Raw genomic sequence first — 13,371 nt, 5'->3', positions numbered from 1 at the left:
GGTGTTCAAAATCCTTAGTCATTAGTAAAATGCAAATTAAAAACACAATGTAATATCAGTGCAAATTCATTAAAATGGCTAAGATATAAAAGACTGACAGTGTTGAAGAGGATATGGAGCAACTGTAAGAGTCATACACTGCTGGTGGGAATGTAAAATGGTACAATATCATATCACACATACAGATGACTCCTAGGTATTTGCCCAAGAGATATGAAAATACATACCCATACAATGAATTGTACAGAAATATTTATAGCACATTTAATGGTAATAGCTGAAAACTAGAAACAACCCAAATGTCCATCAACAGGTGCATAGGGAAACATACTGTAATATACCCTTGGAATGTGACACAGCAACAAAAGGAATGATACACACTACATGGATGAGTATCAAAATAATTATGATAAGTAAAATAAGCCAGACAAGTATAGTACATAATATTTGATTCCATTTACATAAAATTCTAGAAAATGCAAAGTAATATATAGTGACAGAAAGCATATCAGTGGTGGTTTGAGGGGCAAAATGGGCCAAAAGCAGGGAGGAACATCGAGAAAGCAGTGGTTATAAAGAGGCACATGGAAACCTTTAGGGTAAAGTTAACCCAAACATATGGATAAGTTCACTGCTCGATTATGGTGATGAGTTCATGAGTTTATACCCTTCAAATATGTACAGTTTATTATATATCAATTACAGCTTTAGGAAGACATTTTAAAAATAAGTTCAGAGCTGCATTAAAAAATTGATAATCAGGCCTGGCCAGTTAGCTCAGTTGGTCAGAACATCATCCCAATACACTAAGGTTTCGGGTTTGATCCCTGATCAGGGGACATGCAAGAATCAACCAATGAATGCAGAAGTAAGTGGAACTACAAATTGATGTTTCTCTCTCTCTCAAAAAGTCAATAAATAAAAACATTTCAAAAAAGAATTGATAATCATCAGATAGTAGTTAGCAACATGAGAAATAGGCATGAAAACAGGAGAATATGTAGTGTAGTCACATATTTAATAACTATTGAGTATCTACTATCTATAGATATTATGCTTGGGATTGAGGGTAGTAAAATGACTACAATATTTCCTCTTCATAATCTAGTGTTGGTGTGACACATATCAGCAGATAATTAGTGTCATATGTGCCCAAACAGGAGAAATTAAAGGGCTCCATCACAGCAGTGGCAAGGTTTTAAGGGCTCAGAGAAAGCTCTCAGGGGAAATAATGTCTAAGCTGAGGCCTAAAGAACAGGGAGGAGTTAGCCAAATAGAATAAGATAACCTGTGCCAAGCAGAGTGATGGCAAACTCAGAGGTCTGGAAAGAAGGAACACAAAGAGTTGAGAATTATAGCTTCAGGGCTATTTTCTTTCTTAAGATTATATTTATTTATCTTTAGAGGGGAAGGGGGGAAGGAGAGAGGGAGAGAAACATCAATGTATGGTTGCCTTTTGTGCGTCCCCTGCTGGGAACTGGCCTGCAGGGAACCGGCCTGCAACCCAGGCATGTGCCCTGACTGGGAATCGAACCGCGATCGTGTGGTTTGCGGGCCCGCGCGCAATCCACTGAGCTACACCAGCCAGGGCACTTCAGGGCTATTTTCATAAGCTGCTTCAAACCCTCTATCTAATTTGGTATTCTAATTTTGTGTTTTTCTGAAATAAGGCCCCCTTATCCACTCAATCACCAAATTGTATAAATGCGGGCCCCACAAAATCTGGATTTGCCCTTACGTAGGAGATTGGTCCTTTTGGGGGGCAGCACAGATTCTAAGCTCCCTTCTATGTTTGGGGGAATTCCCTACATCTTAGCTCCGTTGTGGCAACTCCCTGTATGGGAGCTGAAATGCCAAACAGTTGAGAAGCTGAATTTGCTTTCTCAACTTTCCTTGGAGTTAAAGACCTGGACACTTGACCTAGGCTCTGCCAGTCACATAAGTTAGTAGCTAGTTGATACATGCATACAAAAAGAACCTTGGTTAATACTCTGTAGGTGAAGTTATATCAAAATAAAATTTCTATAGCATTAGAGACAGTGGTACAAAACTCAGTGTTTAATGCTTGGGAACAGTGGCTACAATTTCCTCATCTGACCAGTTGTGCACGTAGTTTTGCAATTTGTTCCTAGCTATGTGACTTAGATTGGCCTTGATTCTCTAGTCCTTGTCTATTCTGTGAGCTGCACAATATTCTTCTAATAAAATCTTTTATGCTGAAAACCAGCATCCATCACTGTTGCTAACAACTAAGAACCCAACCGACAATTTGGTATTTGGAACTGGAATACTACAAAATAGACCCTAGAATGTATAACAAGCCAGATAGAAGAGGCAGAATGGAGGGCACTGAGGACACAGTGCTGGAAAAGTAGGGACTCAGTCAGGACATGAAACTTAAACCATCAAGAAGTATATTCTAACCCTGGTTGGTGTGGCTCAGTTAGAGTGTCATCCCATAACCAAGTGGTTGATGGTTCCATTTCCATTCAGGGCACATACCCAGGTTGCAGGTTCATTCCCTAGTTGGGGCATGTATGAGAAAGCAACCAATTGATGTTTCTCTCACCAGACCTCACACTGGATGTGGCTGTGAAGACAAGAACTAGGGAGGCACAGCTGATTTGATAAAAGAGGATTGCATATCACCTTGATGAGCCTAGTCTTGAATGATACTTGACTGATCACCCTTTGGGAAAGAATGTGTTTCTTGTAGGTATGAACATTTTTGAAGGTGTACGTATAAGAAGAAATATGTGTACAGGTGACAGTGGGCTGTACCATTCCACCCTTATTCCTAGTTATGGGGCCCCAATTTTATTTAGCTGTCTATCTTCCTAATACATGACTAAATCCATAATCCTGCTTCTTTGGCCAGTAATTGGTTTAAGGGGTATATGACCAATCTAGCCAGTAAGATGTGAAGAGATGACTGTTCAGGATGTTCTGGGAAAAGTCTTCTTACTGATAAACGGAAACACATACGGAATTACGGCAGCTATCTTGCAACCATGGAAAGAGTCATCATGGCAACTAAAGCAAAATCTTGATGGTAAAGCAGAAAAATGGAAGAAATCTCATTGTTTAGTATTGCTACTGAGCTCCTGAATTAACCAACCTGGAAAACTCCTAGTTCCAGATTTCTTGTTTTGTATTATTTAGTAATTTTGAATTATTTTTTTCTTGCAATTTAAAGAATCCCAATCCTGACAGTGTGATTTGGAGAGTAAAATTTGAAGATAAGGCTGGCAGGAGAAGAAGAGGTTGACACCATGCAGGGCCTCAACACTATCTGAGGACAGTAAGGAACCACTGAAGGGCTTGACATAATTAAACTGGCACTACAGTAGCATTAAGGAGAACAGACTGGAAGTGGACAAAGTGAAGCAAAGGGAATGAAAAGCACAGTGACCACAGATAAAACCTGAGGGAACTCCAACCTTTGAAAAAGTCTCTGGAGAAACTCAAGAGGAACACTAAAAAGTTATTATAAAGGCAGGAGGAGGACATGGATTATTTGGACACTAAAGTGAAGGCAATAGAGAGTTTAAAGGAAGAGTGAGTTATAAAAGGTTATCAAATGCTAGAGAGGTCAAGGAAGACAAGGATGGAGATCTGCCATATAAAAATTGATCACTATTTAGTGACCTTTGCAACAGTAATTTCAGGGTAATAATGAGGGCAAATGCAATACTAAAGAGGACTAAAGAATGAATAGAAAGTAAAAAAAACAGGTTAAGGACAGTGACAGTCATATCACAGGTGCTTCTCTTAATACATGTTGATTAATGATTTAATGTACAAAGGCCAAGTACTGAGTGAGAGCTATGCTCCTATTCAGTTTTTAGTATGATGAGATTACGTTAGGGGATGCACAGCTAGAGAGAGTTCTGGGGGAGAAAAAAGTTTTCAAGGAGAAAAGCATGCCAATTTATTTAATATTAGTTTTATGTGACACGGGAGCCTTCATAAAGAAACGAAGACTCAAAGAAATGGTTAAGCATGAGTATTTTCATACTAGGTTTGATGAAGAGTGGAAAGTTGTTGAAAAAACAATAGAACAAAGGGGCATGAGCAAATGGCAGTGAACTGGGGAAACAGCAAGGCCTGTTCATTACAATCCTTCTCAGCATTCTCCATCTTTAGAGGTAAAAATGCTCCTCTTAAAATTGTATTTTGGAAGAGTATTAACTGTCATGAGAAAACGAGTAAGTGGCTCTGGCTGGTGTGACTAGGTGGGTTGAGTATTGGCCTGTGAACCAAAGGGTCACCAGTTTGATTCCCAGGCAAGGCACATGCCTGGGTTATGGGCCAGGTCCCCAGTTGGGGACATGGGAGAGGCGACCACAAATTGATGTTTCTCTCCCTCTCTTTCTCCCTCCCTTTCTCTAAAAACAAATAAATAAAATGAATAAGTGAAAGTAACTTCTGGATAGAGAGGTATAAGATTGAGATTTGAATTTTCTTATATTTTGTTTCTCTTACTCTATTCTATTCTGCTAACCAATTAACTGATACAATTTCTAGTTAGAAAACTTGTTTTTAAAATTATGTTTAATATTATCACTGAAAACGTTTTATTATTTTCAAACTTTTGGGGTGTTCTGATCCATGGTGTGATGTCTGGAAACTGCCATTTGGCTTGGTAGAAAGGAAAAATGAGAGGATAACAATCTGCAATTCTAACTAATGAGATCTGTTATATAAACATTTACCAACACTGTAAATACTAGAAACATTTTCTGTATACTTGTTCTTATGAAACATTTGCTTGAAAACACAAACACTGAGAATTTTTACATGATTTATTTAATACCAATTTAAGGTACAAAACTGTTTAGAGGATTCCAAAATTTAAGTTTTTGTTTAAATACAAATTCACTCTGTAATATGAAAACATGTAACATTAGACATCTAAACAAAATGATTTTTTCATCTACAAAAATTTTTCTTATACTAGAAAATTTGCAGAAAACAATTTTTGTGAAATTAAATATACATTATTTACAGCTGAAAAAGTTATCTAAAAATTATTCCAGAAACTTGGATATATATGTATATTATCTTTGTATGCAATCTCCCCCACTCCCAACTAAAAAAAGATCCAAAATATAAAGCACTTATGCTTTTATAGCAAATGACTACTCAAACAGTAGCCCAGGGCTTGGTTGCTTTCTGGGCCTCTGAGAAAGAGTCTTGACTCTTTCAGAACAGCAGTTTATCATTTAGCACTCAACCACCTAAGTTTACTAATAGACAACAGTGCACAAGGGCCTAAAGAGTTAATGAACAAAGTATTTAGGAAGAATTCAGTTTAATAGCAATGTTACAAATAATAGAAGAATGAATTTTGTATGGCCACTTATTTTCTGCAATATTTTAACTATACTTACATTAGAAAATTGGCTGATAATGTTTTAATTGATACAATTTTTAAATATAAGAGTTGGAATCATAAAATTTAGAACTAGAAAGAAAATTGAAGATCATCTTCTCTAATCCAAATGCATTCCTTCTTTCATGAGAGAAATGAAACCAAAAAAGAACAAGTAGCTTGCCCAAGGATACAAAACTAGTTAGTGGGCGAGCCACTTTTAGGCTGTTTTTATACCATCCTGCTTCTGAAAAAGGTTCAGCCACACCATGGGCACATTGCAATTTTTAATGTCATATTTTACATATCATAGTTCAATATACAGTGCAACTGTATTCAACTGAAAATCAATCTAGGGAAACCATAATTTTAACAAAGCATAAAATAGGTATCTAGCATTTGAAAGAGTAAAGACTTAACACAAGTGGAATGAAAATAGTTCCTATATTAAGTTTCTTGTTATCTTCTATGTAAGTACTGTATTTACAAAACAATAAGAAAAGATAATACAATGTAAAATTTAAAAAGAACTTTAAAATGCTTATGATATAGCACAACTAAAAAAAAATCTCAAAAGAATGTCTTCATAGTATAAAACGCCTGTTGCTTCACAACTGCATTCTGAAACATTTGGCAAACGAAGAAAAACAGTGTGGTTTTCCTCTCTCATCTAACAAAGTCAAAATTAACTCTATTCTTTTTAACAACTACAAAATTAGGAACATCTTTAGAAATTGTCTTAGAATCAGATAGTTTGCATTCAATTGGAAATGTTCAATTAAAAAAACAAGCATCCATAATTCTTTTGGTTATTTGAATTAAAAAGAGTTGGGTTCCAGCAGTTCATTTTGTTTTACAGCTACCTGAGAGGTAAACCCACTGGAATTGGAAACCACCATCACGTAAGGCTGTGCTTGTTGTTCAGTCTTCTCAGTGTCTTCTTTCAAATTATCTTCAACCTCCTTTTTCTCTACATCCTGTGTAAGACTTTTTGTTTCTTGAGTTTTGATAACTGAAGTGATTACAGTGCCAGGTGGGTGGGCAACCAGTTGTGAACTGCGAGGAGAAAAGGTCACCACAGGTGTAGTAGCACTGAAGGATGAAGATGAAGCCACACTCACGGTTCCATTGCAAATGGACGGCACATTGCTGGTGAGAACCTGCTGTACATGAGCAGGGCTCAAGACAATCGAAGGAGGAGAACCTGGCTTCTGAGACTGTAACATGACATTTTCTTTCAGCACTGTCATGGGTTGTGATTGTGGAATGGCTTGTAAAATAAATTTCTGAGACCCAGCACCCGACGATGGATCTGTGCTGGCTATAACTGTTGTGATTGGCACTGTCTGGAGTGTTACTGTGTGCAAATGCTGATTCCCAGGAGATACAACCACTGGAACTTGGGCTGGAGCTTGTATAGTCCTATTGAGATTCAGAAATAAATTTGAGAAAATTAACATAGTCCACATCATTTAAAACTTCAACACTGACAAGTCTTTTTGCCAAAATACAAATTATGTATTTCAAATGCTATGTTATGTATTTTCAACACAACAAAACAAACATTGTGCTGGATCCTGTAGTAAACACTGTACATACAGAAATATCCAAAATGAAACTCTCAGGCCGTTAACTATGATAGTATCTGGTTCAAAAAAGTCTGTACAAAGTACCACATTAACGCAAATGGGGAAGTGATTGTGTTGGGGAAGGAGGGAGATACCAAAATGTTTAGCATGAAAGTTACGTATAAGCTGCTTGAAAGAAAATTAGGAATTTTAAAACAAACATAGTGAATCACTCTCATTACTGTATTTTACTGTGTATAATGCACACTTTTTGCCTAAATTTTTGAGGAAAAAATAAGGATGAGCATTTTACATAGGTAGTATTAATTTGTTACTGTTATATAAAATTTCTTGTACCTTGTATCTGTTGTTGTGTCTTGTAATTATTTGTTACATAAAATTTGTTGTGACATAGGTTCAAAAGTAAATGCTAAAATTCCTTTATAGTACAAAAACCAACAATCTAAATATAAATTAATAAAAAACTGAATTAAAATTAAAGATTTTTTTCCTGAAAGTTTGGGCCAAAAACATGGGTGTGCATTATACATGGCAAAATACAGCACTTTAGTTTTTGAGGGATAAAGACATCAACATACTCATCCACAATTACCAAACTTCATATGATTATAATTGCATCAATTTGTTTTTCTATATAGAGGAAAAAATGTTTGACTAAAAAAAAAACCCACCTCAGCCTTTTAAATTCATGTGACAGAATTATCAGAAGAATTTTAACAGTTCAGTTCCTATCATATTACATAACAAGTCATGAATATAATTACCTTGTGAGGTTCTTTAGGCTGGCAGAGAGAATAAAAAATAAAGACAAGCTTTGGTCAAATAAATAGAGGTGTGTTTTAGCAGTTTTCTCAGCTCAGATGTTTGTTAAAATTTTAATCATAAAGCTACAATTTAATCACACTCAACATAAAATCCATTTTATTTAATGTTGTTAATCTCACTTATTGAGTAAAGAGGTACATAAATGATAGTCAATCAATCAATCAAATTTTAAAAGTCTGAAGCTGCAAAATTTATAGTTACATCCATTGTTAATAAAAAACAAATGTAGCTGAAAAAACTCAGCATCTGGATCTCAACTGTGTTTCCTCTGAATACTGTAAAGCTATTTTACAAAAGATAAACTATTGCTACTTCAAATGGTTAACAGCTAGATTAGTCCCCATACACCAAGTGTTAACTATTGCCAGATTATTACAAGGTAAATTTTAGTAAATTACAGTTACAGTGGTCTGTCGTATATGTAAGAAATGAAACTGTGGAGGAGAAAACAAATGTGGTGCGTAGAAAGATTGAAAAAAAACCCTGAATGTAAATCAGAAGTTCAAAGGAAATGGAAAGACACAGAGTGGTGACTTAGAGCTCACGCATTCATGCAAGATACTGACTCCCAAGTTCAGACTGCCACCAAAGTCACCATTGTCAAGATCAGTCTACAGCAGAATATTAGCAGATCTTGTGAAGGACAGCATTAGAAGAAGACTGTAAGTCAGAGAGTGAAGATATAATAGGCGGGAGGGTGTGGCTAAGAACAAAGGTTGGATATACTAATATTATCATGCGGGCAGGGATGAAATGGAAGGATACACAATAACTTTGGGAGCTAGGGAGCTTTTCCAAAATACACTGTGCCTCCCTTCTCTCCCTGCCTACTTGGATCAGGATTATCTTGTGTGGAATCTGAGCCTGAGTATGGTACCTGAACCTATAGCTAAATACCATTTTTTAAAAGATTTTATTTATCTTTAGAGGGGAAGGGAAGGAGAGAGGGAGAGAAATATCAATGTATGGTTGCCTCTCATGCGTCCCCTGCTGGGAACTGGCCTGCAACCCAGGCATGTGCCCTGACTGGGAATTGAACCTCGATCCTTTGGCTCACAGGCCCGCGCTCAATCTACTGAGCTAGCCACGGCACCATTAAAAAAAAAAAGATTCAAGGGCTTCCCATGCCAAGAGTTCATGTACACGTACATATAGATAAAATAGTATTTGGCATACAGTAAGCATACAGATTGTAGCTATAATTATGTATAACCTTACAGCTCTGGAAGTACTATTATCCCCATATTACATGTGGAAAAAATAATGCATAAAGTTGAACAGTTTGCACAGGTGACCAGTTAGATAAAAGGTCATCCAACTGCAGAGCCTTGTGGTTAACCATTATAACACACTGTTATTTCCTAAGTTTTCAAATAACTTCAGCTATAGGTGAATATTTACTATTATATCTTTAAACTGTAGATACCTACATATCTTTAGTACACCCCTCTTCCCATCCTCTTTCCTTCTCTTGTCTCTGGCACAAGAGATAAAGTGCAATAAAGTGCTTGGAAATTTTTCATACTGCTAATCAGAGCTAACACTACAGACTTTATTCAAATTAGGAAAAAAAATGTCCCTTTATTGAAATACCTGATTGTCATCTGCCAGGAAATATATCCTTATGTGGGATGTAAATATACTGGTTTATTTAGACAAATTCTAAAACAATTTTTACTTATAAAAAATTCAGAGATTAAAGGACAATATTATGCAACCTTTTCCCAACTGCAGGAATTTTTAATATTTTTCTTATTTAACAAGCTTCCAGTTGCATCTGGTGAAATTACACTATATAAAAAAGGTTATGTTATAGTTAACTACTTTAAAAAAATCTCCTGCCCTGGTCGACGTAGCTCAGTGGATTAAGCACAGACTAGGAACCAAATGCTGGCTGGCTTGATTCCCAATCAGGGCACATACCTGGATTGCCGGCCAAGTCCCCAGTAGGGGCCATGTGAGAGGCAACCACACACTGATGTTTCCTCTCTTTCTCCCTCCCTTTCCCTTCTCTAAAAATAAATAAATAAAACCTTTAAAAAATCTCCTAAGCTTGTAACCAGCTGGTAAAATACTGGTAATTTAAAATTCCTCTTTCTGAAGCTAAGAAAGATATACAATACAGTTGGCATTGTGTAATGACAGGGATATATTCTGAGAAATGCACCATTATATGATGTTGTCGTGCGAACATCAGAGTGCATTTATATAAATCAGCAATTTTCAAATGGTGTGGCACAAGAATTTTTTAAACATGCAATATCTGATTAGTTAGTCAGGGGCACCAGCCTCTTTTCCTTTAGATTATCAATTAAAAAATGACCACAGCCAACACAACAGTAGCTGACCAGTGTGAATACCCTGTCTTGAACCATTCATATATGTCATATAATAGTATTGTATGCCATATGTATTGGTCATGTGGCATAATAAGGCTGCATCTAATTTGGTAATTCTTGGTATCAGAAATCCTTACATACAAGTATAGGTACCTGATATTTTCAAAAGTCACTCTGAAGCAAAAAGGGTATGTAATTACTTATTATTTTATTTGTTGTAAGTCAATCAAAATGATACCTATTTTTGTCAGATCAGCAAAAAATATATACTTTTTGGTATGCCACAGAATTTTAGTAATTAGTTTATGTGTGTTATGAGATAGAAAAGGTTGAAAATTGCTGACATTAATCTAGGTATGGCCTACCACATAACGAGGGTATATGGTATAGCCTATTCCTCCCAGTCTGCAAACCTGTATAGCATATTACTGTACTGAACACTATAGGCAGCTAACACAATGGTAAATATTTGTGTATCTAAACACAGAAAGGTACAGTAAAAATATGGTATAAAATATAAAATGGTAGACCTAGATAGGGTACTTACCATGAGTGGAACTTACAGGACTGAAAGTTGCTCTGGGCGAGTCAGTAAGTGGTGAGATAATATGAAGGCCTAGGACATTACTACACACTACTGTAGGCTTTATAAACACTGTTCCACAAACCTTTCCACTATTTCTTTCCAATGGTGTCATAAATAGAACATTGAAGCTGTCAATGTAGCTGTCAATGTAGCTGATATAGAACATTGAAGCTGTCATGAACAGAGATGTAAGCTGAACTGACTGGAAATACTGAAGAGAAACTTGCTGAGTAAGGCACAGATCACTATAATAGTGACTGTCAGGAGGGAGTAAAAGGTGGCCTGAAGATCATGAGGAATAAGTCAAGGCTGAGAGATAAAGGAACACAGGGGATTGTCATGGCAGTGTTGTTTTGGCCATTGAATGTTGGAGCGGTGGTCAGATTAGGAAACTCTGTGGTATTCATTAAAAAAAGAAAAAAAGAGGTTGGCCCTGTCCAGTGTGGCTCAGTTGGCTGGAGCATCATCCCATACACAGAAAGGCTGTGGGTTTCATTCCCAGTCAGGGCACAGTCCTGGGTTGTGGGTTGGTCTCTAGTTGGGGCGCATACAAGAGGCAACTGATAGATGTTTCTCTCTCATGTCCATGTTTCTCTCCCTCAGATGAGGATAAAACATGTTATTTAACATGGAAAGGGTTTAGAACTGAGTACTCAATATTTTGACTGAAATTTGTTTTTGGTTCTATGACCCTACCTGGCAAAAAGGGCTCTCTCTGTCATCAAACTAATGGAAGAAATAAAACCCATCTATACCTTTCATCATTACAACCTGAAAACATTTCCAAAGCACAGGTAGGTCCCACACTATCACAGAGAGGTTTTACTAAAGTGGCAATGACACAATACTTGTTAAGATAGCGCCTGTGGACCTGTGTCCTTACAGGACCTTAGGTCCTTAACAAAGGATTTACAGCAATGCACTCAGAAGATGATCAAGCTGGATTTGAGATGGTTGTAATACCCTTTGAATATGTAACAACTGGAGGGACAGGCTTTCTGTGCTGAAAAAGGTCAGTGTCTGCCTGGAATGTAATCTGTAGGCTCAAAATTGAGGTACTCTGAGTAAGTGGGAATCTACTGCCAAGCCCAAGTACTGTTCCCATCAAGAGAAAAAGAAACTCCTCCTGAACCATATATCCTTCAATTTCTTACAGGAAATTTAGCCCCGCACCATCACACACATCATATACGTCATATCCATCGCTGGTAGAAATGTTATGTGTGGCAGGACTATATAACAGTTTTGTTGAGTATCTACTCAGTTGTCAGGAAGTGTCTTTTAGTTGTTATAACTTTGTATAAGGTTATCTTTATTTTGTAGATGAGGAAAAGGAGTCAGAGTAGTTAATTAATATAATTCAATGTCACATTTAATAACTCAAGGCTGGAGGGCTCCATTACACTGCTTTAGAGGTAATTTACACATTATACATTTTTAGAGGCTAATCTTAGTGCTTCAATATATATTAAAGAGAAAAAAGTTGTGCTAGGTTAGTATATGAACTTCCAAGTTTATCAAGGGACAATTTTAGGAATATATTTTACCAGAGGTTTATTTTTGTTATTTCTTTTAATAACATGAAACCAGAGTCAAAATTAAATTTGTAAAACCACATCACATATACCAAAATCCATTAAGAAAAGCTTAATCTATTTCAACATAAATATATGCAATTATATGAGATAAAAATAAATGAGCAAAGGAATTGAGAAAATAAAAGACATGTCACTACTTCATTGTAAATAACTGATATAATTCATGTGATTTATGTGAATTGACAGGCAGTATAGCAAATCATTAAGCCATTGCTTTGCACTAAACTGCTTACATTAAAGCACTATCTCCACCACTTACTAGAGGTCTCCCCTTGCCTCAGTTTCCTCATCTGTAAAATAGGAATATTATCTACACCTCATTGAGTATCAGATATTAATATATGTAAAATGTATGAAATAGTGTTTTAACAGCTCTTGTACATTAATTTAAGTCATATGTATGACTTAACTTACAACTACAGAAAAAATCCTTAAAAGGTCTTTGATTTTTATTAATAAGTAGTCATAAAGTAAAAAAAGATATAGCCAAGTTATTTTTTAATTTTCTTTGAAGTAATAATATAGTTATTAAGGATAACATCTCTATTCTCAAAAGTTGAAGATTGAAATCTTTAGGGGTGACATGCCATAATGATGTCAACTTACTTGACAAATTGCCAAACAGAAAAAAATGGCATAAATAAATATATAGAGAGAAAACAAGTAAGGCAAAAGCTATCAATTAAAACTTAGGTGGATGCTCTAAGACAAGCAACCCAATTTAAAAATGGGCAAAGGACACTTGAACAGACACTTTCTCCAAGGAGGACATACGGAGGATCCAGAGACACATGAAAAGATGCTCAATATCACTAGCTATCAGAGAGATGCAAAAAAAAAAAAAAAAACCCAAAATGAGATACCACTTCACACTGGTCAAGATGGTATCTCGACCAACATAACAAAGCAACACACAAGTGTTGGAGAGGTTGTGGAGAAAAGGGAACCCTAGTGCACTGTTGGTGGGATTGCAGACTGGTACAATCACTATGGAAAAAAGTATGGAATTTTCTAAGAAAACTAAAAATGGATCTACCCTTTGACCCAGCAATTCCACTGC

The 13,371-nt window shown here is 36.2% G+C and overlaps 1 protein-coding gene across 5 annotated transcripts in view; it reads right to left on the bottom strand.

Annotated features, from left to right (window-relative positions):
* Positions 1–4,824: 4,824 nt before the first annotated feature.
* Positions 4,825–13,371, bottom strand: part of ELF1 (E74 like ETS transcription factor 1) — a 142,792-nt gene continuing 134,245 nt past the window's right edge. For 4 of the 5 annotated variants that reach the window (XM_037141248.2, XM_053665548.1, XM_037141251.2 and 1 more), the window contains one exon: positions 4,827–6,796. In XM_037141248.2, the coding sequence (XP_036997143.2) occupies positions 6,193–6,796 (604 nt within the window). In that variant the 3' untranslated portion in view covers positions 4,827–6,192. Of the gene's footprint in view, positions 6,797–13,371 lie in introns of all 5 variants that reach the window. The other variant, XM_037141252.2, reaches the window with a different exon arrangement.

The sequence above is a fragment of the Artibeus jamaicensis genome, unplaced genomic scaffold, assembly GCF_021234435.1.
Source record: "Artibeus jamaicensis isolate MK-2021 breed Jamaican fruit bat unplaced genomic scaffold, CSHL_Jam_final contig_415, whole genome shotgun sequence".
Classification (NCBI taxonomy): domain Eukaryota; kingdom Metazoa; phylum Chordata; class Mammalia; order Chiroptera; family Phyllostomidae; genus Artibeus; species Artibeus jamaicensis.
This window is presented reverse-complemented; position numbering and strand designations above follow the sequence as displayed.